The sequence below is a fragment of the Arvicanthis niloticus genome, unplaced genomic scaffold (assembly GCF_011762505.2).
Source record: "Arvicanthis niloticus isolate mArvNil1 unplaced genomic scaffold, mArvNil1.pat.X pat_scaffold_237_arrow_ctg1, whole genome shotgun sequence".
NCBI classification, from domain to species: domain Eukaryota; kingdom Metazoa; phylum Chordata; class Mammalia; order Rodentia; family Muridae; genus Arvicanthis; species Arvicanthis niloticus.
In genome coordinates, this window is record NW_023045905.1 from 34,119 (window position 1) to 61,134 (window position 27,016).

General features: G+C 48.4%; 1 protein-coding gene across 2 annotated transcripts in view; it reads right to left on the bottom strand.

The window, feature by feature from the left end:
- LOC117701812 (tripartite motif-containing protein 67) overlaps window positions 1–25,171 on the bottom strand; it is a 46,287-nt gene extending 21,116 nt beyond the window's left edge. The window contains exon 1 of one of the 2 annotated variants that reach the window (XM_034493238.2): window positions 23,412–25,171. In XM_034493238.2, the coding sequence (XP_034349129.1) occupies window positions 23,412–24,428 (1,017 nt within the window). In that variant the 5' untranslated portion in view covers window positions 24,429–25,171. The remainder of the gene's footprint in view (window positions 1–23,411) is intronic. The other variant, XM_034493239.2, reaches the window with a different exon arrangement.
- Window positions 25,172–27,016: the final 1,845 nt, after the last annotated feature.

The window sequence follows — 27,016 nt, forward strand, 5'->3', positions numbered from 1 at the left end:
CCAGAAAGGCTAGGACCTCTCCCTCTTCACACCCCCTCCCTTCCTATGTCAAGCTGGGGAATCAAATCTATCCCTTCCCTTCCTCTGTTTCTTTGTAACTGCTCAACCTAGAAGGCTCACCATCCCTGCTTCCCTCTGAGGGTGCCTGGGATGCCCAGCTGAGTTTCTATACACAACTGTGATACATTAGTATCCACTCAGGAATGAGCCAATGAGTGTATTGTTAGGCAGTCCAGATCTGCACAGAGGATCAGTCTCCAGAAACTTCCTTAGAAATACAATTGTCCTCTGTTCCACCCTAGAGAGACCCAAGGGAAGCCCAAGATTCTGGACCTAACCCTTCAGCAGCTTCTGCTGCTGTCTCAGACTTAACAGTCCCTGCAGCCGTGGCCTCAAGAAACCTCTTATAAAGCAACTTTGGAAGCAAATCTAGAGACACAGGGTAATGCACAGAAAGCAGAAGCACCTAGGGACAAGAGCTCAAACCAAGGGAAGGTGTGGGCTGTGACCTTCTCAGAGAATTCTGGAAGCTGCCTTCAAGATATAAACCAAGCTGGGCATGGTGACCCATGCCTGTAATTCTAGTATTCAGTAGGATGAGACTGGAGGATCACAAGTTCAAGGCCAGCCTGGTCTTTATTGTGACACTCTGTCTCAGTAATAAATTCATTGAAACAAAACAAAGAAAAAAACAAACAAAACACCTGACCAGGGCTCTAGGCAGAACAACTTTGTTAAACATCCTAAACTAACCATCAATGAGATAAACGACTCTTTAGTTATTTAACTGAAACCAGCTACATCTGGCCTGGAAACTGCCACATTCTTCCTCACACTGTGTCCTTGTGAGCAGCCTTTCCAATGCCCAGTGTTCCTAAGACTAGTTACCCGTTGGGTCACTGCAAGGGTTTAGTGGTTAGGCAGCTGCAGGGAAGACTTTGAGGGAGACCAATTTTGAGTTTTGAGTGCGGATATTTTGGAGGGCCACCATAGGAACCAAGACCCAAGAAAGAGCTTTACACCTGTAAGCCTACCACTCAGGAAGCTGAGACAGGAGAATAGCTGTGAGTTCAATGCTAGCCTGGGTTACATAATGAGTTCCAGGCAGCCTGGGTTACAGAATAAAACACACTCTCAATCAACCAATCAACCAAATAAACAAATAGAGACAACCAGCTTTGCCCTCTGTCTGATTTGCCCATGTGTATATCAAAGGATCTGTTGCTACCTGACATGGCTTCTTTTCTCCCTGTTCTGGGTTCTGGGTCTGGTTCTCCCTCCAGCCTGGTTGAGGGGACTCAGATCTCGGCAGTCCTTACTGTCAAGCTATCCTCCCGTATTGGCTTTTCCTGTGACTAAATTGTTTGGTCTGGAGAGATGGAGACCCTGCTTGTCTCATCTAATAAATATTTGGTGAACAGATGGTTTAGTTTTGCTTGGACAGCAGGTCAGGGAAGCTTCCAAATTGTACAGAGACCCAGCAGCGAGGAGCTGACCTCTGTAGCAGCTTTCTGGCCAGCATTAGTACTAAGATGGCCCTGAGTTCCACTTTTGACAGTGTGAAGGCGCTTACCCAAGGGCCCTCACTTGCCCTCAGACTGCTGAAAACATTACCAAGCACATATGCCCTGACAGGTGCTGATACCTTTAAGCAGTGGTCCTCAGCCTTCCTGAACACTGCAACCTTCTAATACAGTCCTCATGTGGTGGTGACCCCCCCACCATAATTCTTCATTGCTGCTTCATAGCTGTAAGTATGCTATTGCTATGATTATAGTGTAAATATCAGATATGCCTGATATCTGATATGCTATGGGGAGCAGACAGAAGGCGGTTATCATCCTTTCAGCCATCTTGAGTCATATACCCTGATAAGAGATGTGATTACAATAGCCTACAACAGCTGAGCACACTCTGATAACATCTTGGTTTAGATACCTTGGGTGTGTGAGATTAAAGGTGTGTGAGATTAAAGGTGTGTGACTTAAAGGTGTGACTTAAAGATCAGATTTAGAGACAAGACCTAAGGGCATGACTTAAAGGTGTGACCTAAAGGCACGGCTTAGAAGTGAGACATATAAAAGGCGAGAGGCAGACAGGAGAGTTCAGCATAATTAGGACAGTACAACAGAGAACAATTTGGAGTAACAGAGAATCAGACACTTCAAGGAGTACAACTAGGAACTAGGAACTCAAGACTTGGGACTTGGACTAGGAAGAGAGACTGAAGAATAAACGGGATTGAATCACACTCTGTCTGGTCTCCATTCTTCGAGTCCATCCTCACTCTCTCTCTTGCTGAACCCTGACCCGCAGACCAGAGCGGTAGCTTGGGCCGGGAAACAGTGGCCGCCAATCGTGGAGTGAAAAGGGCCGCAACATTTTTGGCTGCCCAAAGAGAGGCTCCAGCTCAGGCCTCAACAATATGCTAGCCCTGTGAAAGTGTCACTTGACTCCAAAGGAGTTGAGATCCATGGTTTGAGAACTGCTGTTAAAACCGTCACCTCCAAAGGCCTTTGCCACATTTAACTGAAGCAAAAGAAACAGATTTTAAGTAAAATCCAACCACCTAGAAAAACTCCCAGAATGAAGATACACACCGCTACTCTGTTTTTTGGCTGCTGAGATGTGAGCTCAGGTCCTTGTGCTCCCACCATGAGCTTAGTCATCTCCCTAGTCACAATCTCGTCCCTCTTTTTCTTTCAGGAATTTGTCACAGTGACAAAAAGTCTGACATAGTCACACAGGAGAATCACATAAAGACTGAGTTACAGAACTACCGTCCATGGTATTGCTGGACCAGATCCTTCCTGGATCCTCGGGGGCATGGGGTGGAGGGGCAGGTGCCTATTGACACCTTGGTTTCAGCCTCCAGCCCCAGCAATGTGGAGGATGGATCTGTTGTTTTAAGCTACCTGGTGTGCAATGACTTATCAGGGCAATTCCAGCCAATGAACCCATTTAGTACAGTCTTTTCTTCTAGCACTAGCCCCTCATGAATATTCATGAGATAGAATCACAGCATATGTGTACTTTGTCCTCATAACACAAATGGACATGGAGCTTTCCAGAGGAGAGGCAGGCCAAGTGCCTGCACCTTTGACAGCATCCTGCCAACTCTTTCTGATTAATCCACACATTAACCTGAGGCACACAGAAGTTCAGAAACTTTCTTGAAGACACAGTTTCAAATGAACCAGATCTGGGTTTGATATTGTTTCTGTTACATTGTTCAGTGGCAGACCATGAGGTTGGAACAGCTCTCTCTAGGACAGCAGTTTTCAATTTGTGGGTCGTGACCCTTTTGGGGGGAATCAAATGACCCTTTCACAGAGGTCACTTAAAGCCATCAGAAAACATGGATGTTTACATTACTATCCATAACAGTAGCAAAATGAAGTAGCAACAACAGTAATTTCATGGTTGGAGTCACCACGACATGAGAACTAAACTCATGTACTAAAGGGTCACAGCATTAGGAAGGCTGACAACCACTGGTCTAGATATTCACTGAATGTGGCATGGCCCCCAAGTCAGCCCCAGGAAACAGGACAATTAGGGCAAGCCAACGTGCTTCTAATTCTCACAAGAGGGCACTTATGGCAGATGTCCAGTCTAAGCTCCACCACCAGAGGGTGCTGAGGTTAGACTGCTCTCCTGCAGCATCTGGGCAGGGAAGCAGTCTCCAGCACTCTCAGCCTTTATACTTGCAGTAATAATTGTGACAATGTCAGTGACGGTGGCGTGGTGACTTTTGTGGCTTTCCTTCCTGTTACTCGAGGCAGACATTGTGTTAAGTCATTAAAGTGCATTGTCTCTGGGCTGGGGAGATGTCTCAGAGCAAGCATGGGGCCCTGAGTTTGGGACCCCAGCACCTATGGAGCGAAAGGCATATTCCCCTTTTTTTTTTGGGGGGGGTTGGGGTTTGGTTTGGTTTGGTTGGTTGGTTTTTTTTTTTTTTTTTTTTTTTTTTTTTTTTTTTTGTCTTTTGGTTTTTTGAGACAGAGTTTCTCTGTGTAGCCCTGGCTGTCCTGGAACTCACTCTGTAGACCAGGCTGCCTCGAACTCAGAAATCTGCCTGCCTATGCCTCCCAAGTGCTGGGATTAAAGGCATGTGCCACCACTGCCCAGCGAAAGGCACGTTCCTGAAGCTCATTGGCCAGACAGCCCCATCAATAAGCTGCAGGCTCAGTGGTCTCAAAAATCAAAGTGCAGAGCCCTTGAGGAAGATACAGACAGGATGTGGACCTCTGGCTTCTCTACTCATCCCAATACATGTGTACTCACATGCACAAGTGCACGCAAGAAAAAGCACATTGTCTTGTTTAATACAAATGGCAAGTGACTGCACTCCAGCACACCATCTCTGTAACCTGCTTCCTCTGCCTGCCCCAGCCTCCTCTATCCATGGGGCATACCAGTACGCAAACTTACACCCAGTGTATTCTCTGGGTCAAGAAGACAGAAAAGTCACGTTATCATTTCCCAGCTGCCTCCTGTCCTCTGGTGAGATCAACTGATTGCTTCTGACACAGAAAAAAAAATCAAAGGCAGGCAGGAGAGAGGGAAGGAGGGAGGGAGGGAGGAGAAACAGAAAGGGGCAAGCAGGAGGTGGAGAGAAGGAGAGGGGTAAGGAGAGAGGAGAGAGAGAGGGGAAAGGGAAGAAGGGAAGGAGGAGGGAAGGGAAGGGGGAGAGAGGGTGGGCCATCAGTGAGTTCACATTGCACTGAACTGTGTGCACCTTGAAATATGTTCGACTGTTCCCTTGTCTTCTCACACCCTGTCCTGTGGTGACCCTCCCTTTGTGAGTCTCTCAGTTCCAGGAGTCAACGAGCTGTTAATAGTGTCTGCTCTGAAATAATAAGCTACGGTACTGACATTAGCATACATTCCAGGGTTACATCTTATTCACTATTCAATAAAGGTTCTCGTGGTCTCCTGAGTGCCTGCTGTCCTGCTGGGTACTGGAGTACAAAGGCACAGTATGGTGTGATCCTTGCTCACAGGATTCTTGAATTACGCTGTTATTTCTGTGTGTGCTGTATAAGGATGAGTCGGAGATGAAGAGAGCATGCCAGGCTCTGTTAGCTGCGTGGCATCATCGACAGGTGTGGATAATATGGGTCTAATTAAGATGGAATTCTATTTTTAAAGCCGGTTCTAGTGTTAGAATAAATGCTCACTGGAGACCTTGAGAATATTCAAATGGTGGGAAAGCCAAGTGAAAATGATCACAAGTCATGCTTGCAGACCAGAGAGTGGCTCAGGCCATATCCCACCAGCAACGAGAACAAGCCTGGAGGGGAAGTGTCAGGCGCAAACCCCATACCATAATCTCAACCTTAGCCATAGCTAGACCACATGCCAAGCAGAGGCAGGTGAGGTCCTCATCACCCCCAAACCAAAACAGCTTCTCTGGGACTAGGCAGGTTATAGTTTTAGTACCTTAAAATCAAGAGTGAGCTCTCTCTGGTTAGGCTAGCTCAAGTCTTGGTATCTCAAAACCAAACACCCACTTGGATCCGGTCTTGGAAACAGTAATAGAATTGCTTCTGTAACAATAATGACTAGTGAAACTTTGTTGCAGTTCATCTTCTGTGGTCAAATTACCTAAGTAAGTAAATAAGTAAATAGTACCTGCCTCTCTGCTTAGACAACTCCACCCTTCACAATCCACCTCCCCCTGCTCCACTGAACCCTGACTCCCCCCCCCCCCCCCCCCCCCCGCCCCTCTTCTCTTCTGTTTTACTCTGAGGACTGGCTCCATGTGTGTTCAGTAGTATGTGGAGTGCTACTGATCTTTCTTTTTTTTCCTCCTCCTTCTTCTTAATATTATTCTTACTTATTTATTCTTGGTTTTTTGAGACAGGGTTTCTCTGTGTAGCCCAGGCTGTCCTGGAACTGCTCTGTAGACCAGACTGTCCTCAAACTCAAGAGATCTCTCTGCCTGCCTCTGCCTCCCGAGTGCTTGGATTAAAGACATTCACCACCCTGTTTGTTTTTGCTACTATTCTTGGTTTCGTGTCCATACTGTGATGTGAGCCTCTTGGCCACTCGAGTGACTAGAGCTAACAACTATTTAAAATCAACCTCTCTGTGGCTGGTCTTTTTCTACTTTTTGGGTTCTTCTCTTTTCCACCCTTCACCCCCACCCCCAACGATAGATAGAAGAGAAACAAAAGGATAGAGAGGAAAGGGGGGCATTATCCTTAGCCGACTTCCTGCTGATTAGGGGCTTTGAGTGAGTTCCCCAGGGCAAGTTTGATCCTCACCATCAGGATATCTAAATTTTTCTTTGCACACAACTACTTAACAAACCACGACCAGCACCAAACAACAGCAACCAATCAAGAACCAAAAACCCACCACACCAACAAACAGGGCTCTAGCATTAAATACCCTCTGAAAAAGCTCCCAGAATTCTAAGCAACACACAGTCTCAGAAACTATCTGCCGCTGGCAAAGTCACACCCCAGCTAGAGCACAAGACAATCCATAGTCAGCTGCTGTGGACAGTCTGAAGTAGTTCCATATCTCACACCTGGGATTAAAACGAAAATACTTTCTTATAATAATTCTGTATTTTCTAAAGAGACCAAAATTCCCAAATTGATATACCTCTTCATCAATCTCTTAGGTCCCTCTTCGCATTTCCTTATTGAGCCCCCTTTTCTTAGGTCCCCCTCCTTCATTTCCTCATGAAGCCCCGTTTTCTTAGGTTCCCTCTCTGCCATTTCCTCATGGATCCCCCTTTTCTTAGGCCCCCCTCTGCCATTTCCTCATGGAGCCCCGTTTTCTTAGGTCCCCCTCTGCCATTTCCTCATGGAGCCCCCTTTTCTTAGGTCCCCCTCTGCCATTTCCTCATGGAGCCCCCTTTTCTTAGGTCCCCCTCTGCCATTTCCATATGGAGCCCCGTTTTCTTAGGTCCCCCTTCACCATTTCCCCATGGAGCCCTCTTTTCTTGCTTCTTTTCTCTCCCTAATTCTGCTCCATTAGCTTGGAAAGTGATTGAGACATTCAAAAGGGGTCTTCTACAAGGCCGAACAACATGATGAAAGCATGTAAGAATTCCTTCCACAAAGGCTCTGTCAGTTCTCCAGTGCTGTTTAAACTAATGATCTATCTTCCTTTGCCTCTCAAGCTGGATGCCCCTTCCCCGTGGCTCCTTGGTCTGTCTGCAGATGTTTATGTAAGTTCCAGGTGCTAAAAGGGTGGACGATAACTCATTTTCTCATTTTTTTAGACACAGTGTCATATTTTAAAATATCCCTCTAATTTGGACCAACATATCAGTACCAGGCCCCCTGCCAGTAGATGGCTTTGTAAGCTATAGGTATGGAGCCTGGCTGTGTGAATGGAGCTGTGTCATGACCAATGCCCAGCAGCGATGGTTACAGTAAGAGAACCAACTGGGCAAGCCAAAGTCTTCCTTCCAAATGGGCTGATGGGCTGCAGGAACCCTATGACACGTGTAATGTCAGATGGTGACATGCCGTCTGTACTGGCACAACTGTAATTTTAGAGTCTGGTATCCACTGCTGGGAAGAACAGCTTTTTTCCAGTGACAGTAAAGATCCTGACTTCCTGTTGTAAACATTCCGAGTGTATGTATGTCCGTATGTGTGTGTGTGTGTGTGTGTGTGTGTATGTATGTATGTATGTATGTATGTGTTGGGAGCCGCAGTGAGCATGTCAACATTCGCCATTCCAAGATGGCTCAGACATCCTGTCCTCCCACTAGTAAACAACTGACTGTGCAGGTGCAAAAGGCAGAAAGGCGCCAAAGTCACTGCCCATCCTGGGGCGTAATATGGGGTGATGAACAGCCAATCAGAAGCGAATACGTCACTCTAGGGTGTATTTAAGCTGTGCCTCTTCCTGTCTTTTCGTCTTTCCGCTTCTGCTGTTACAAATAAAGCCTCGTTTGTAGTAATACCCGATCACTGCCTCCATGTCCTTTTTCGAGGGCGAAGGGGACACGAGAGGCACGCAGAACATCTGGTGCCGAAAACCCGAGAATTTCAAGGTGCCGCGGAAGACCCCCCAAGTTTTGGGGCGGGTTAAAAGACTACAGGATCGAGGTACACCTCTGGAAGGTATGCCTGGGGTAGAAGCCTTCGTTGGGAGCGGATATTCACCCATTGCCTCCACTGCAGTAGTTGGCCTCTTGCTTGTGTTTTCGATGTTAGCTTATTTGTGTTGTGAGGATTCAGCCAGCAACACAGCTATTAGGGCAAGTCAAGAGGTTGCAAGAGAGGTCCGCTCCAGGCTATCAGAACCAGAGCGTGTTAGCAGGCATCAGGCCAAGGGCCTGGGGATCAGGCCAAAGTGCCTGGAGAAACAGATAAGGCCAGAGAGCCTGGAGAGACAGAGTACTCAAAAGGAACAAGGGCTACTGCAGAGCTTGTTAAGCTTAAGGACCCTTCACCGTTTGGTGGAGAGAGAGTGGAGTACGAAAGGACCCTCCTTTATGGCAGAATCTTTGGGGAACCAGAGCAAACAATGCCAGTGATAGAACAGATGATCTTTGAAAATGCCACAGCTGAATGCGGTTTGGGAGACACCCTTACTAACGCAGGACTAGCGACAGCTAATTTACAGATGGCTGCAGTCCTTCTCCAAGGTCAGGGACGAGATAGACCCGCACCATGACCGGGAAGGGGGGCTGTTTGTGCTTATTCCACAGGTGAAAACAATTCAATTTGGGCCCCTACGTGGCTGGTACAGATCGTGAAGAAGGAAGCCAGATTGCAAGATGACGACCCTGATTCTCCTGACACTGATGTTCAATTTGGCGATAAGTATACCACTATGGGACATAGTTAGATCTTGGCCTGTTCCCTTGCCAGTACATTCAAATGCTGCAGCGCTGCCATTGTTTACAGCTATTGAGTGTTACTTGGTTGCCCTGTCCTCAGGCACACCCTCCAGCAGCCTGAGTTATACAATGCTACAAGTTTTCCATTAAATTTTACACTTTGTTTTGTGGCAGCAAAACTTTACAGCATAAAGGCAATCTACTTGGTGTTGATTTTAGATAGAGAAAAGATACAACACGTGTCTTTTAAGGTTTACAGTTTAAATTTAAGGTTCAAAGTTAAAGCCAAAATGCACAATTTGGCCTAGCCAAGCCTCAGAGAGCAGGCAGAGGGAGGTTAAGCACATTTACATTTGAATTAAGACAATACAGACTGAGCTGCAGAAGCTCAGGTGGTAAAAGCTCCTTTTGTTCTGGGTCTTTACAACCGGGTCCTAGAAATGTGCTTACCGGAATTCGTCTCTTGTCTTCATTGTTTCTTGTGAGAAGAGGAATAAATCTAAGACCCAAAGACTTTACAACAGTCTGTGGGCTAAAAGTTATGATTACGCTGGAGAAATTAAAATTATGTCTACTTCTCTCCATGAGTATAACTGTACCTGCTGATAAAATATGGTTCAAATTGTTTTAATTCCTTTATATTTAAAGTTGTTAAAAATGAGATGCCTTGGATTCCTCTAATATATGTAACAATTATTAGAAGATAAAGTTGGCTTTTGTCCGATGTTCTCATTAGACTAGGGAAGATTGGTTATTAAATTAATCCAAAATAAAGTTCAAATTTAAGATTTATACAGCCTAACTTGCCTACTCCAGCTGCCATTTCAGTAAATGCTTATATAAAAGATGTTTTATATCATCCCTTTACATTTCTGGTAAAGGTGAAAGGTTTACAGTTAGTAAATTTATTCATAATTTTTAAGAGCCCATGAAGCGATATTTGTTAGAAATAATTGCTTCAAAAATGGTTAATTGTTTTACATTTTATATATATAAATATTGTTGTTGCTTTAATACAAAAAATTAAGAGGTTAAATCTTTTAGTGTATATTATTCATTGTGTGATACTTTACTAGTGGATTTCTTTAAAGAAGTTTTTTCTGCAAGCCATTGCTCCAATATAACGAGCTTTAAAAATTTTTAGAGTACTTGTTACTCCAAAAGAGGATTCAAAGACAGTGTCTTTCAATATTTGAGACCTCAGTTATATCCTAATCAGATGGGGCTGGAGAGATGGCTCAGCCGTTAAAGGCTAGACTTTTAAAATATAAAGGCTGAACTCCCAGCAACCACATGGTGGCTCACGACCATTTGTGGTGGGGATCTAACGCCATCTTCTGGCTTGTGAATGTACATACAAAAAGAAAATGGTTTACTTTTAATCTTGATTTGCTCTTAGTGATTTTTAAAAGTTGTTAAGAGACATTAATTGGCTAAAACCTCATCTTAAGCTTACCATAGGAGGATTTAAACCTCTGTTTGATGTTTTCAAAGGGATACAAGTCCTAAATTAAATCATATGTATATTTTCTTGAGTTTATCCTGCTTCAACACAATTAAATTATGTGTTGTAGCCACTGTTTAGAATGTTAAAAAGGGTGTATCTGCCTTTGTTTTGTTAAATGATATATTTCATGAAATACAAAATGTTTCAGCTACATGATCTAATATCTATCCATTTGAATAACATTAAAATTAATAAGGTGTTTAAGAATGCATCTACACAACCAGTGTTGGTGTGTGTGGACCCTCCATTTTTCTTTATGTTATCCAACTTTCAGAATAATTCTGATATCTTGGATTGTAAGAATGTTGCATGCCTTTTGGCACAATGCTGGAATGGATCACTAGACCTACCCATGGTTGGTCAAGTTACAGCAGCTACTGTTGTTAATAAAATCTCAGAAAAGACCTCTAAGGCTTTGACCATTTCACAGAAAGTGGATGCATAATTAGCATCAGACATCCTGTTGGTCAATCAGAGAGTTGATTTGCTCCAGGCCCATGTGGAGCAGCTCACGAATGTGGTTCAAATAAGCTGCGTGTCAGCAACCCCACATCCAGGTATTACACCTCTGAGATTTGTGAATGATACATTTATTCAAAGCCATAATCTTTCTGCTTATTTAAAAGGGAATTGGACTGGGGAGTTGGACCAGGTGCAACAGCAATTGCAGATCCGGATCTTGAGCCTTGATGGAGCGCAGATGGACCCTGTTTCCCTTGGCGATTTTACTTCTTGAATTTCTTCTGCTTTTTTCTTTCTTTAAGGAATGGGTGGGGATAGGCCTGTTAGATGCAGCCCTATGTTGTGGATTAGTGTTCATGATGGTTGGTCTGTAAGCTCAGAGCCCAACAAAAACGTGACAAGGTCGCTATCACCCAAACACTCGTAGCCTTGGAGCAAGCATCTCCCCCTGAAATTTGGCTATCTAGGCTAAGAAAGTAGCCGATGACTGAGACCCTCAGTCGATGCACCCCAAGGGTTCATCCCATTGCACTGGGTCGATGAGAGGTCTAAGTCCAGCCAGCCCTTGCCTGAATAACTGGTACCTGAATATCTAGAGGTGTTTGCGAGTGGGTACTCGACAGGGAATGTTCCACAAGTGTGGATAGATTTCCCGAAAGTATGCCTGATTGCACAATGGTTTGATGCCAAGAAACCTCCCCTGGTGGCGCCCCAGGGTGGAGGCTCCCTTTCCCTGTCAAAAGGCATCGAGATGGGTATGGGAAGTAAACCCATTACAATATCTCATTTTGCACAGGGGATCAGGCCTCTGCTTTCCCTCACTGAGTTGGTGCTGCGCTTGATAGGCAATAGGCTGTTCCATCTTAAATATATAGATGGGGGAGATGTTGGGAGCCACAGTGAGCATGTCAACATTCGCCATTCCAAGATGGCTCAGACATCCTGTCCTCCCACTAGTAAACAACTGACTGCGCAGGTGCAAAAGGCAGAAAGGCGCCAAAGTCACTGCCCATCCGGGGGCGTAATATGGGGTGATGAGTGAACAGCCAATCAGAAGTGAATACGTCACTCTAGGGTGTATTTAAGCTGTGCCTCTTCCTGTCTTTTCGTCTTTCCGCTTGCTTCTGCTGTTACAAGTAAAGCCTTGTCTGTGGTAATACCCGAATACTGCCTCATGTGTCTCTCTTTCGCGGGCGAAGGGGACACGAGAGGCGCACGCAACATGTATGTATGTTTTGTGACTGTCTCTGGGTTGCTGCTATGGGGTAGGAACTTCTAAGGGTGATGTTCAGAGGACTTCTTGCAAGCTTTGGTTCCATGCAAGCTCATGGCAAGTTTTGCTTCTCGGTTCATCTGTTTTCTTCAAAGGGAGTTTAAGGCAGACTGTAAGAGTCAATACAATTCAGGAGAGCATAACCACTCAGGAGCAGAGAGAAGACCACTTGTAGCTGAGAAAAAAATCGAAGAAAAGTCCTCTCTTTCTGGGTAAGAAGCAGAGATTGACCTGGGAGCACACCCTGAGAGGCTCCTTGCTGTGAGAAGCAGGCAGGACAACAGAGAACAACGCTTCAAGGTGGGAGGGGTTAACGCTTGACACAACCTGGGAAAGAGCCAGTCATCCACAGACGTTACCCAGACCATAACACAAAAGACAAGGAGAAACAGAACTATGAATCTGAGGAACACAAGTACTGGCAAATTATCTAATACACATGCCACTGGAATCCAACAGGGAGGAGAGAGGTGAAGGGACGGAAATATAAGAATATAGAAGAGTAATCAAATGACACAGTACAACTCGATAAGACATCAAAGCACAAGCCTAAGATGCTGAGGGCATCCCCAGCAGGGTGTGCCCTTTCTCCTGACACACTTGCCCACCTACAGCTCCATGGGTTGCAACAGCTCCTAAGTAGACTTCCTGCTTTCTTATTGTTCCCAGAGATCAGAATGACCTTCTTAGTAATAAACACCACATGGCTGGAAAGATGGCTCAGCAGTTAACAGCATTTGCTGTTCTTTCAAAGGACCCCAGTACTGTTACCAGCACTCTTGTCTAATGGCCTCCAACCATCTCTAACTCCTGCTTCAGGGAACCTGACACTCTCTTCTGGCATCCACCTGCATATACATACACATGCACATATACAGAGAGGAGAGAGAGAGAGAAAGAGAGAGAGAGAGAGAGAGAGAGAGAGAGAGAGAGAATAAAATAAATTTTTTTTTTGTTTTTTTTTTTTTTGTTTTTTTTTCGAGACAGGGTTTCTCTGTGTAGCCCTGGCTGTCCTGGAACTCACTCTGTAGACCAGGCTGGCCTCGAACTCAGAAATCCGCCTGCCTCTGCCTCCCAAGTGCTGGGATTAAAGGCGTGTGTCACCACCGCCCGGCTAAAATAAATATTTTAAATAAACAAATAAACATCACTACCCAACTTAGGCCCCTCCAATGGCTTCCATGAGCCCATCACCCTGTCCTTCACCGTCAGACCCACAACCTTACATCTTCAGACTCTTGCCTGTCTCTCTCTCTGCCCGTTACCTATTCACACACACTGCAGACTCTTCCTGCCTCCGGTTAGGTTCTTGCTTCCTGATTCCCGCTGCTTTCTAGTGTGCATAACTGTTGGGGGCCGACTTTTAGCAGAAAGTGGCTATCAGCTTTGCAGCCATCTTGAGCCATATACCCTGACATGAGACTTGTATTACAATAGCCTACAACAGCTGAACACACTCTGATAACATCTTGCTTTGGATACCCAGGACTTTCCTTGGGTGTGTGAGATTAAAGGTGTGTGAGATTAAAGGTGTGTGACTTAAGAATGTGACCTAGAGATCAGATTTAGAGACAAGACCTAAGGGCATGATTGAAGGTGTAACTTAGAGGCGTGGCTTAGAAGTGAGACATATAAAAGGCAGAGGCTGATGGCAGAGAGATATACTCTTTAGGGAGACTCTTTAGAGAGTACAGCTAGACTTGGGACTTGGACTAGGAAGAGAGACTGAAGAATAAACAGGATTGAATCACACTCTGTCTGGTCTCCATTCTTTGAGTCCGTCCTCACTCTTTCTCTTGCTGAACCCCTACCCTCGGACCAGAGCGGCAGCTTGGGCCGGGATACAGTGGCCGCCAAACGCGGGGCAGCCCAGGCCTCAACATTTTGCTTGGGCTGCGACATTTTTTTGGTGCCTGAACATGGGCTAGTGCAATCCTCAACATTTTTGGCGCCCGAACAGGGACTAGTGCAATTCCCAACACATAACTCCTTCTGTCTTCAAATCCCAGGTCCCACCTGAAATTCAGCATCCTTGGGATGACTTTTTTTCCTACCTTCTTCACCGAAGAAGCCCACTGAAGTGTTTGTGAATTATTTTATTCACACTTTAGGATATAACACATAGCCAGAATTGCCCAGCATTATTTACCCACTTGATTATCTGCTTATTTTGTTTTTGCTGTGGTAGATGTGTGTGTGTGTCTGTGTGAATGTATGTATGTGTCTGTGTGTGTATGTGTGTGTGTATCTGTAGGTGTGTGTCTCTGTGTGTGTATCTATGTGTGTGTGTCTCTGTGTGTGTCTGTGTGTATGTGTGAATGCATGTATGTGTTTATGTGTATGTATGTGTATCTGTAGGTGTGTGTCTCTGTGTGTGTATCTATGTGTGTATGTATCTATATGTGTGTGTGAATGTATGTATGTGTGTATATGAGTGAATGTATGCATGTGTGTGAATGTGTGTATGTGTGTACATATCTGTAGGTGTGTGTCTCTCTGTGTGTATCTATGTGTGTGTATCTATGTGTGTGTATATGTGTGCATGTGTGAATGTATGTATGTGTGTATGTGTGAATGTGTATGTGTGTGCATATCTGTAGGTATGTGTGTCTGTGTGTGTGCACACATGTGCATTTGTGTGCACACAGAGGTCAGAGGACAAACTTGACCTTCAGGCACCTTCCTCCCTCCTTCATTTGAGACAGAGTCTCCTATTGGTCTGGACCTTTGTCTGGATCTGACTGGCTAAGAGACCTGTCTGTCTCAGCCTCCTACTTCACAACTGCTATGATTACAAATATAAGCCACCAGACCAGCTTTTAATGTGGATCCTGCAGACTAAATTCAGGTTCTTGCCCTTGCAAAGTGAGCGAGTGCCTTACTGAATGAGCCACATCCTAGGCTGTGTGCCAAGGGAAGATGACAACTCCCCTGAAGCCTTAAGACACTGGAGGGCACAACTCTCTCATGGGCAGACTGTAGTGTAGCTGCTCCCGGGAGGCATAAACTCAGAGAAGGAAGTGAGATGCAGAGCTAGTCAGCTCTGCCTAAAACAGGAAGTGGCAGCAGCGGCTGACAGCTCTGTGCGTAAGCAGTACTCCAGATGGCAAGGATCTGCTGAGTGACAACCCGGCTTCCTTCTCTCGCGAGGAAACCTTCCTGGTTAATCACATTTCATTAAATCTCCTAGTTTTGTAGACATTACCTAACCAACTAGGATCAAAGACTGCAGGATTGGGTTAAGTCCAAGAATTTGCCTAGCACAGCCTTGACCTAATTTTTAAAGAGGTCATTGTTATTATTAACATGTATTATGAATAACTGAATGTGTTTATGTGTGACTGTGGGTGCCCCCAAGGAGGCCAGAAGAAGTTGTCAGATGTCCTTGAGTGACAGATGTTTGTGAGCCACTGAAGGGAAATGCTAAGAACCCAGTTCTGGTCCTCGGCCAGAGGAGGGGAGGGGGAAGCTCTTAATCTCTGAGCCCTGTCTCCTGCCCTTTGACCTATTTTTTTAAGCCATCCCCTTTGGCCTATTTTTTTATTTTAAAGCTGTGTACCACTTGGGCAGACTTTCAGACAACTGGTGTGCCGACTACCTCCTGTTTCCTGTTCTGCTGAATAAAGGTGAGAGTACCCATACCTGTCTCCACTCTTTACACTGGTTGTCAGCTAGCTCTTATTTCCCTCATCTGTTCAGGGACGTCAGACGTACCCATTTTCTCCACAGGTACGTCTACGTTGCTATTGCTGTAACCCGCAAAGATGTCGCTTTCTGTTGCGCTTTTATTGTGATTCAAAGTCTCCATTGAGGAATGATAGAGAACTGCTTTGTTCTTGAAGTTTCTGTTGTCACTGTGTGGTACTACAGGTCACACCCAGAGCCTCATACATGCTGGGCAAACACTACCACTGAGCTGCACCCTGGCCTTGCTTGATGGTGCATTGTTTGTTTGTCTTGTTTGTTTGTTTGTTTGTTTGCTTTTTGAGACAGGGTTTCTCTGTGTCCTAGAACTAGCTCTGTAGACCAGGCTGGCCTCAAACTCACAGAGATCGGCTTGTCTTTCTCTATCTTCCGGGTGCTGGGATTAAAGGCGTGTGCTTTAATCTGGCTTCTTCACGGGACATTTTTAAACAAACATTTTATGACTTGCTACTCAAGCTCGATAAACCCCTTCCCCTCAAGTTTCCTCGTCTGAAAGCGAAGAGGCTGCGGCTTGTGAGTTTGGAAAGAAAACACAGCTGACGAGAGGCAGCTCGGTTGGTAGAGCGCTTGTCTAGCACACACAAAAACCTGGGCTCAAGCTCAGCACCCCAAAGAGTAGGTGTGGTAGCCCAAACCTGTCATTCCAGCACTCAGAAGTGGACTCAGGAGGATCAGGAGTTCAAGGTCATCCTCAGCTATATACTGAGTTTGAGGTCAGCCTGGGACACACTGCTGTCAGTCCACAGTCTGTGTGGTAAAGTCTGTGTGCAGGTAGGGTTTCCAAGTGGGGCAGAAGTTTAAGCACCAATAGCAAACTGATTCCTTTTGATCCCCAGGAGGCAGCAGAAGGCAGTAAGGAGTGCTTCCCACCCTCTTCAGAACAGAGGCCCTGAACTCCCTACTGGCTCCCAGCACCCAGAGCCAGCTGGACACGGGTCAAAACTCCCAGAAGCCCAGGGGCCGAGGAGTCTGTTTCTAAAGGACATACTTACTTTCCATGTGACCTGCAGGGACAATCACAGATCAGACACTTTAGAGCCCCATTGAGGTTTCTGAAACATGAACCCTGACTGGGCCAGGCTTCAGTAGAGCCTTGCATATCCTTCAAGACAACCGTGCAGGGCTGCGGACTGCATTACCAATAGCCAGGTCAAAACGTGTTCTTCTGAAAAGGCCACACGCTCACTAGTTCCAGTTTCATAGGCCACCTGGCATCTACTGTCCCCACTCAAACCTTCCAACGCCAATGATCATAGGTCAAGGTCAACAAGTGTAGCTGTTTCTACAAAACCTGCTCCACACCCCATAATGCCTGAGGTGGTCCTCAGAGCCATTGTTCCATATCCCATAATGCCTGTGGTGGTCCCTAGAGATATTTCTCTATTTCCCATAATGCCTGGGGTGGTCCCCAGAGTCATTGCTTCATACCCCATAATGCCTGAGGTTGTCCCCAGAGCCATTGCTCCATATCCCATAATGCTTATGGTGGTCCCCCGAAAATGCTATTGCATTTTTATAGGCTCTCTTCTGTTTCTGCCACTGTGCCACACACTCCAGACTGGCTGGTCTGGGGGTCTCAAGTGATTCTCCTGCCTCTCTGTCTCCTCTTGCCCAGAGGAGTGCTGGGATCACACACAGCATGTGGTCTCCTGTTTATAATGTGAACCTACAGGCATTATCAACATGTAGGCAGTGAGGTAAGTAAGAGAATGTTCATGGACATGGAGGTAGTGGCAGCCATCTGTAATCTCAGCACTCAAGAGGCTGAGGCAGGAGGATTGACACGAGTGTGAAAAATCAGCCTGGGCTTGCGGGTTGTTTCTTGTCCTGGCAGGGCTAGCTGTCTCCTCCCTTGTATGTAAAACTCCTTTACTACATTGATCAGACCAGGTGTTGAGGACCCCAAGCCCTTGGAAGAGCCCCAAGGCCCCAGAGGATAAAGCCTAATGTTTCCTGAGTTTTGTAGATCACACTGTCCCTTGCTCAGTGGAGGCCAGGTCAGCGGGCATCAGAGATGTGTCCTCTACTGCAATTCTGTCCTGCGGCTAGCCAAGAACTCTTGGCCTGACCTCAGCAGCACTCTGTAAATTTACAATCTCAGCTCAGGAATCAACGTCTACCTTTGTCCTGCTCCTTTGAGACAAGTCTCACATACCAGGATGTCCTTGAACTTCTGATCTTCCATCTCCCCCTCCCACACCCTGAGATTATAGGCTTGCATTAATACGACCAGCTGTGTGGTGCTCAGGATGGAACCCAGGGGCTTGTGGGTGGTGAGTAAGAATTCTACCGACTGAAGTATAGATCCAGTCTGCTCTGTCTCTCTATCTCTGTCTATCTCTGTATCTGACTGTCTTTCTGTCTCTGTCTCCTATCTGTCTGTGTGTCTGTCTATCTATCTATCTATCTATCTATCTATCTATCTATCTATCTATCTCTCCGTCTATTTCTAACGCTATCTATCTCTATCTCCAGGATCTCCCTATGTAGCCCAGGCTGGCCCTACACCTGTCACATCCAATGTTTTCAGACAGGACTAACCACCCACATCCTACAGCTCAATGTCCTCCTTGAAGTAGGAATTTCAGATGCAGCTAGGAAGCACCGAGGCCTGTGATGACCTTTCACCTCTTGCAGAAGTGGGATGGTGGTGCAGGGTGAAGCTCTACTCCAATGGGTTGAAGGGTCATAGCCCTTGGTTGAATGCTCACATCAGAAGTTCGCTGAAAGGGTTAATCCACTTCCAGGAGAACCACATAAAAATGTGTTTCGACAAGACCCACAGGTTCCCATACTGTTTTTAAAAGGTGATAATCAGCAGGTCTCAGTGTCACCTAAAGTCTCCGTATTTGAGAATCACTAATCAGATGACAAGCTTCACGGTGCCACAGAAAAATTAGCACAGCTGCACAGAAGGAATCTCCGGCCTCAGAAACCTAGGCCATGCTTCTGGCGGCGGATTCTGTGATGTTTAGACGAGAACAGGAAAGAGCCTAGACTCTAAGGCTTACTGGGAAACCTACACCACAGTGGGAGTCTGGAGTGGAGGTCCTGGCTTATCTTTCAAAATCGGCTCACAGTTCACCTGGTGGTCTCAGGACCAACGTCAAAGCTAGATACTGTGTTCAGCTGTGATCCCTCTCAGTCCTGCTCCAGCCCCAAGTAAGATTCTCATTTGGAAGGGTGTCGTGTTTTCATACAGATATGTGCACATGTATACAGGAAGGCCAGAGGTCAACACTGAGAGTCTTCCTTGACTATGCTCCACATAGTCTGGAATTAACTGGTTTGTCTGGGCTAACTGGCCCATCCAGCACTAGGACTCTCCCATCGCTACCTTCCTAGTGCAGAGATTACAGATGTCTGCTGCTGTGTGTTTCCCTTTTTAAACCCAGGTGCTGAGGATCTGAATTCAAGTCCTCAAACCTCCACAAAGCCATGTCTCCAGCCTGTTGTTTTGTTTTGGACTGTTTGAGTGTTTGTATATACGGGTAGACGAAAAGGGGGTATATATGTACATGTGTGTGCATGCATTTGGAGGCCAGAGGACAACCTCTGGTTTCATTCTCAGGAGCCTTCCTCCCTGAGGCCAGCTGGTCAGGGAGCTCCAGGGATCTTCCTGTCTCCATCTCCCTTCTCCCCCCAACACTGGGATCACAGGTGTGGACCACCATGTCTGGTTTTTTATGTTGGGTGCTGGGAATCAAACCCAGGTCCTCATAGTCTCAAGTCAAGTACTTTGACCACTGAACCGTCTTTCCAGCCACTCTTGTTCCCCCAGTGAGATGCTTTGCACTCTAGTTTCCCTTGAAGTTGGAAAGGAGAACCTGCCTGCTCTGTCTCCGCCTCTCTCTCTCCCCCTTCCTTCCTCTCTCATTGTGTCTCTTCTGGATTCAGGAGGATACCCTAGCTCCCAAGGGCTGGAGCAATAGGTACAAGATTCAAACTCAAGATCCGCACAGTCGTATTCCCACAGGTGACGCTGCCATGACAACACTGCTGCCCATGGTGCAGGGCAGAGATTCATGTGTTTCTCTGGTGTTCTCATTACCAAGCAGAGTAATTGAGGTTGACAAGAGAAATATTTATTAAACTGCTGTTGCCACCAAGCCAGGAATGACCACTGATATTTTTCCTTGGACCTTGAAACCTTAGCCCATTATCAAACTTATTTTTCTATGCAAGATATTTCCTCTCTCTCATGAATTCAAATTCTCACCTCAGCTCTCTGGTTTGCAATCTTTAAGACTATGAATGTTTGGGTAACAGGACCCCGAATTAGTCTTGGCCTTTTAGACTATAAAACCATAACAGATCATGAAATCTGAATGGGACATTTCAAACCTAAACTTCTTAAAAAAAAAAAAAAAAAAAAAGGTGTATGTGAGTCTCACATGCGTGTGCATTGGTGCATGTGAATACGTGTGTGAATGCCATTGACCGAAAAGGCCAGAAGAGGGCTCTGGATTCCCAGGAGATGGAGACCGATGTAGGTGCTGGGAACCAAATTCTGATCCTCTGCAAGAACAACACAGTCTTACCCACTAAACCATCTCCAGTTCTTCTGCAAGAGCAACGGGTGCTCTTAACTGCTGAACGGTATCTCCATCTTTTTTTAATTTATAAAATGATGTCTACTCACTTAAGAGATGAAACAAGAAGTCAGCTGCACTGACTACCACGCAATATGCATGTGGTGTGTGAGACCCTAACTTGGGGCAAATGTTTCCAGTCATTAAAGTATAAACAATACCCCACAGAGAAAAGGAGATGGCTCCGTAGGTAAAGCACCTGCTACCCAAGCAAAATCTCCAGAACCTATACAGGCTGAGTACAGGATCACTACATGTCTGTGATCCCAGTGTGAGGCAGGCAGAGACAGGAGGATCCCAGGGACTCACTGACCAGCCATCTTGGCTCATCTGTGAACTCCAGATTCAGTAAAAGACCTTGTCTCAGAATGTAAGGTGGGGTTCTATAGAGGAGAGTTGGACACCAACTTTTGTCCTCTACAAGTGCATGTGCAGGTGTGTACCCAGACACATGTGCACACACACACACACACACACACACACACACACACACACATTCAATAAAATAAATGAAGCAAAAATTAAAAGGAAGCACACGAAGGCCAGCATGCTGGGAAATGGCTCGGTGAGTAAAGGCACTTGCTGCCAAGCCTGATGACATAACTAAGCTCGATCCAACAAACCCAGATACCGACACACTCACACCTTGGCACACGTGAGTATACACACACACATAACGAACAACAGCTGTAAGTTTAAAAAGCATACCAATTAAAGAAAACTGAAATAAAGTCAGAAAAATATATTCAGTCAACAGCTGCTACTTTCTCCAAGTCAACGAGGCTGAAAGAACAAGGTGCTGCCCCCCTGTAGCCTTCCACAGACCCATGGTTTAAACGTAAATACCATAGAACAGTAAATAACATTGGATGGCTTGAGTACCACACGGGGGCCTGTGCACAGTGGGTTATACTTAACCCCTTCCCACAAGAATCCAAGCTAGACGTTACTTACAGAGGGCTTAAAGTTAAAGTACCTTAAGCACGCACACACAGCCAGTAACTTGCAAGGCTGAGATGTGGAAACAAGGCTGTGGGACCCTAGAGCAGAGCTTCTCTGAGGGGGAACAGTTCATGGCAGGGGGATGGATTCTCAACTGTACTGCAGGATCGATAGTGTTGTTGGCCAAATCTCCAGACCTTGCAGAGCATCAGGGGGAGCTGGGTGAAAGTGTACATTGTCCCTGCTGAGAACCCCTGCTCTAGGACATTAAACATGTTTCCTTCTCTGATGTGGATTTCTAAAGGGTTCTCTATTTACCTTTTCCCCTATATTTTTCATATATATCTGTGTGTTGCAGCTCATGTCTGCAACCCCGGTGCTCAAGGAGGATGGTTGTGAGTTTGATGCCAGCCTGAATTACCCAGTAAGTAAAAGAGGATCTGGGCCGGGCGGTGGTGGCGCACGCCTTTAATCCCAGCATTTGGGAGGCAGAGGCAGGCGGATTTCTGAGTTCGAGGCCAGCCTGGTCTACAGAGTGAGTTCCAGGACAGCCAGGGCTACACAGAGAAACCCTGTCTCGAAAAAACCAATAAATAAATAAATAAATAAATAAATAAATGATCTTTAAAAAACCCTCTAAATATTCAATTATCATAGCTATACATGTTTATTGTAGCAGGTGAAAGTATATAAAGTAAACATAGATAAGGTACATCTCTATCTATAAGGTACCGGCTGCGCTGGGCTGTTTGCAGTTTGTATGATGAGGTACCTTTACTAAGCAGCTTTGCTTTCCCACGGCTCTACTGTGTGTAACTACAGGCAGTAATTCTTGTTGGACGGTCTGAGCACCTCCTACACCCTCCATGGTAGGTTTCTGAAGGAGGGGTGTGTGAAATGCACCATGAACAAGTGACTCTAACCTGCTCATTTAAGGAGGTACTGAGGCCTGCCACACAAGGATGCTGGACAGAATGTCAGGTGAGGAGCTGTGCCCTGACCTTGCCTTGAGGGCTGGCGAAGGGCCAGGCAGACCGTCATGGCTTTAGGAAAAGAAGAGAGCAAAGTACCAGGTCTAAGTTGCTAAGAGTAGCACTATCCCTGGCCAGTCCCCAGTGGGGAAGGCTATAGGCAGATGTGCTTGGTCTCTTAGTAAAAACCTGGTCTGCCACTCCTCCACAGCTTCAGTAACAGAGCTTCAGGCAAGAGAAGGACTCTAGGGGAAACCATGCTTCTTTCCTGGAAGGACCCCCCCCCCCCAATCTCTTCCATAGCCCAAGAGACATTGTATCCTTTCTACAGGCATAGAGGAATTCTGGGCATAGAACTAGCTGGAAACTAAGTGAAGGAGGAGACATTTCTTCTCTGGAAGCTAAAAAGGAAAAGCAGGTCTGTTCAGTGAAGTGAAGCTGGTGGAGGCTACGGTAGAAGAACAAGGCTCCAGGGTCCTTGAGCAGGGCTGCTGTCTCCCAGCCTTGGCAACGAATTCAAGGAAGACTTCAGATGGGTTCCTATGGCCAGCTAGTAACAGTTTCACTTCAAAACCTGTCTCTCCCTTACAAGAGGGAAGGGAGTTCTGACAGTGTGCCTTAGACTTTGGGTGAGAGCCCTGTTTCTGTGCTTCGGGAACCCTTTGCCTCAGAAAGGAAACTTAACAAGTCGTTTTCATAACCCACCAATCCAATACCCAGTGCAAGGTACGTGGTCCACTGAGTGTAGGTCAGATAGCGACTGCTGGGATCCTTGGATGGATGGATGGATGCATGCATGCGTGTATGTATGAACATACAGATCCATGAACATACTGGTGATAGACAGGTGTACGCATGCATATGCGAATAAATGCATTAGATGCATGAAGGGTTGGATGGAAGTATGGGTGGATAACTATACCCAATGTATGGATAGATGGATGCATGCATAGACTGATGGAAAGATGAACACGTGGGTGGATGGATGAACAGATGGATGGATGGATGGATGGATGGATGGATGGATGCATGTGATTCCTGTTTGGCACTCAGGCCCACCCTTTAGTAATTCTCCAAGAAGGGGTCCAGAGAATCTCTTGACTTCCACCCTGGTTGGCATCGCCGCACAGACAACGCTCACCTTGTGCTGTTTCCACGTTGCTCCCAGAGGCTTCACCTCGTGCTTGCCATGCCTGCCTTCCTCCAGACACATGTAGCACACCGGGCTGCGACAGCTCACGCAGTACATGCTGTAGTTCTCCATCTCGTGTTCGGGGCATGTGGGGAACTTTCGCGGCGCGCTGGCCCCGGCACCCCCTGGGCTCCTGCATCCTCCTGCGCTGGAGGCGGTGGAAGTGCCGGCTGAAGCAGGGGTAGCCTCTGGGGGTGCGGGCGGCGGCGGCGGCTGAACTAGCCGATGCTTAGCGAAGGGGCCCCGGGACGGGTGGCACTTGAGCTGGCAGGTGGCGCAATAGAGCACGTCGCATTGCTCGCAGAGAGTGGCTGCCGGCTCCGGTGGGGTGCGGTCGCACAACTGGCAGATGGCCACCGCCGGGGCTGCAGACGCCCCGGCAGCAACCCCACGGCCCTGCTGGTACCGCTGCACAATGCCCTCCAGCAGCCGGTTGCGCTGGAAGCCTCGCAGGCCGCGGTGATCCAGGGAGGCGCTGCGGTGGCACTGTGGGCAGGTGATGGAGCTGGAGGACGAGCAGAGCGAGGAGCAGGCGGCGCCTCGGGCCGCGGCGGCAGAAGAGCCCGGGGGCGCAGGCACCATGGGCAGCACGCGGACTCCATTGGGGGACTTGAGGCTGGGGGTGTAGGAGCCATAGCCGCTGTCAGTCTCGCTGTACAAGCTCAGCTTGTCCGCGTGGTCTCCGCCACCAGCCGCCCCGCCGCCCAGACCTCCGGCTGTGCTAGCTCCCGCACCTCCGCAGGTCGCGCCGGCGGCTGCGTCTTGATCCGGAGGGGGCGCGGCGGCGGCAGCGGCAGCGGCGGCACCCCGCGAAAGAAGGAGCGGCGGAGGCAGGTGCTGCTCGCCGTCAGGGGTCTGAACCGCGATGGTGCGGGCGCACGGCAAGCAGACATTGTGAGAGCAGGGCAGGATGATGGGTTCCCGGAACAGGGATCCGCACACTGGGCACTTCAGCTCCTCCTCCATCGCCGCGCCCGCGGCCGGAGCCGCTCGGGACCAGCCAAGAATGGTCAAGGCTCCGGAGACAAGCGCAGCTGGGCGGGCGATGTCAGCGCTCTCGAGTCAGGAGGCGGGGGTATTACGCGGGCATGCTATCTTCACCCGAGGGTGGCACGCCCCCTCTCTGTCCTCAGGCCACCGCCCTAAGACGCTTGGCCGCCAGAGAAAGGAGGGGTCTTCACCTCGTGAGAGCGAGGCTCCCTCACCAGAGGCGGCCGTATGAAGGTGGCCGGCAGCCCTCGCGGTGGCCTCCGAGGTTGTCCAGATGGTGAACAGGCAGCAGCCGCGCCGTCCAGGGTACCTCGTGCCTCCACTCCACGAAGGACTAGTGACCCGCTACTGTGAGCCAGCAAGGCTACTGAGCCCTGCTCTGCAGTGCCGCTGCCCCAGTCTTCCTTCTGCGAGCGCCCCGCCCCTACCCAGCTCTTGGCCAGTGGCCGAGCGACAGAGCCCAGGGCTGGTTCAGCACCACCAGACGGTGGACAGCGCCCGCGAGGGGATGGGCAAGGAGTCCGCGCCCGCCCCTCGTGCGCATCCCCTGCCAGGCTGCGGTGCCGCCGTGGCCACCTCGGCATCCCCCGGCCCGGAGACCGTCGCCGTCCCGCTGCTCGGGCCGCTGCTCTCGGAGCTGCCTCCTCGCAGGCCGGTATTGAGAGCAGCGTCCCTGGCTCCCCTCGCGGGCTCCGGTTCCTGCGGCGCCCCTGACCTTGGCCGCGCCACGCTGCAGCGGCGGGTGGAGGCGAGCACCCGCTGGCTCGGGAATCCCCTCCCGGCCCGGTCGCCTCCCGCGCCCGCCCGCCCGCCCGCCCGCCGCGCCGCGCGCCGCGCGCCCAGGAGTTGTAATTTCCAGAGCGAGAGTAACGGGGTGGGGGGGGGGCGGGGAGCCAGGCGTCAGCTCAGCGAATGAGGGCTCGCTTCTGGCGTCTGGCAGTCAGGGGCGGGTCGGAGGGCTTCTCGGGGAGGATCATTGTGGAGAGCTGCTCGGATTCGGATGGAGACAGCACGGTGAATTAGCACGGCGCCCCGCCCCGTTTGCCAGAGCATCCCTGGCCAGCTCCTGCCCTGCCCACTCCCCGCCACCATGAAAGCGTAAACAGCGGTCCTAAAAGGCCTGTCGCTTGGAAAAGGCCCCGCAGCACAGCGCGACAGTCGCTTTCTAAATCTATTCCCCCCCACCCCGCCCCACAAAAAGCTTTCAAGGCACAAAATGTCGGACAGCCTCTCGCCAAAGGGCGAGGTATGATTTACGCATGGTTCCACAAGCCTTTTTTTTTTTTTTTTTTTTTTTTTTTGGTCTCCTCGGTTCTACAGGAGCTGGTTGTGGACGATAAGGCCCGGAGCAGCGAGGACTTGGCGAGGACACCGTGAAGGTTGCCAAATACAACCTCCCCAGGCTGCTCGCGGGTGGGGAGAGGCGGGAGGCGGCGAGCAGGTGTTTGCTTTATGAATGGGAGCTTCCTGCAACGTCGCCGCCCGCGCTCCTGGCTGCTCCGCTCTTCCCGCCGTCTGCCGGGTTGTTCCGCGCCGGGTGGTGCCGGCTGCCCAGAGAAGAGAAGAGAAGAGAGTGATGCACTTGGAGCTAAGGGCGGGCCGGATAAGGGAAGAGCGGGCTGGGGAGGGAAGCGCGCGCGCAGAGCGAAATGCGCTCCGCGCGCGGCCCTCTCTTCCTCTGCGATTCACGCTGGCTTGGAACAGACAAGGAAATGGTCGATTTAAATGTGTCAGCCAGCGTGCTGACTCGTACTTGTAATTCTAACACTTGGGAGACCGAGGCAGAAGGATTGCTATGAGTTCGAGGCTAGCTTGGGCTACATAGTAATTTCCAAGCTAGTCTGGGTGTTACATACTAAGACTCTGCTGGACGAAAACAAACAAACAAACAAAAGCAGCAACCGTTGCTCAGACTCCTGCTGAAGGAATGCAGGGCCCAGCCACTGCCAGCATTTGGAAAGTCAACAGGAGGAGAGAATGAAGCCACAGACTAAGGAGGCAGCTGCCTTGGCCTGGCTTCATGCCTAAGGGAGAGAACCGCTGGTGGGAGGGATGTCGCCAGGAAGGCCATGGCAAAGCACCCCAATGAAGGACTCCCCGGGGTTCTGCAGCTCGCTTCCACCTGCCTAGTCTGGAAAAAAAAATACTATAACAATACGTATGTGTTCGTGCCAAATTGTCATGGTAAATGCTGTGGACTACTTTCTAAGCATCCCAGTTCAGTTGAACGGCGTACAGAAGTGTGGCTCCATGTTTAAGAGTAGGCTCCTGCTAAACCACAGACATCACAGGAGCCCTGCTTCAGGAGGTAGTGCTGTGCCGGGGGTGGGGGTGGGGGATGGAGGCAGCACTGTCCTAATCCACTCTCTGTAGATGAGTACTTCAGTCACCTGGTCCTGCCCACAATACATTGAAAAAGAAAATCTTTAGAAAGTCGCTGTTGATCCCAAGGTCTAGGAGAGCCAGTGCTCGGGTTACTGAAAGCTCTTCAAGAAGCTCAAAGTGGTGGCGCGCGCCTTTAATCCCAGCACTTGGGAGGCAGAGGCAGGTGGATTTCTGAGTTC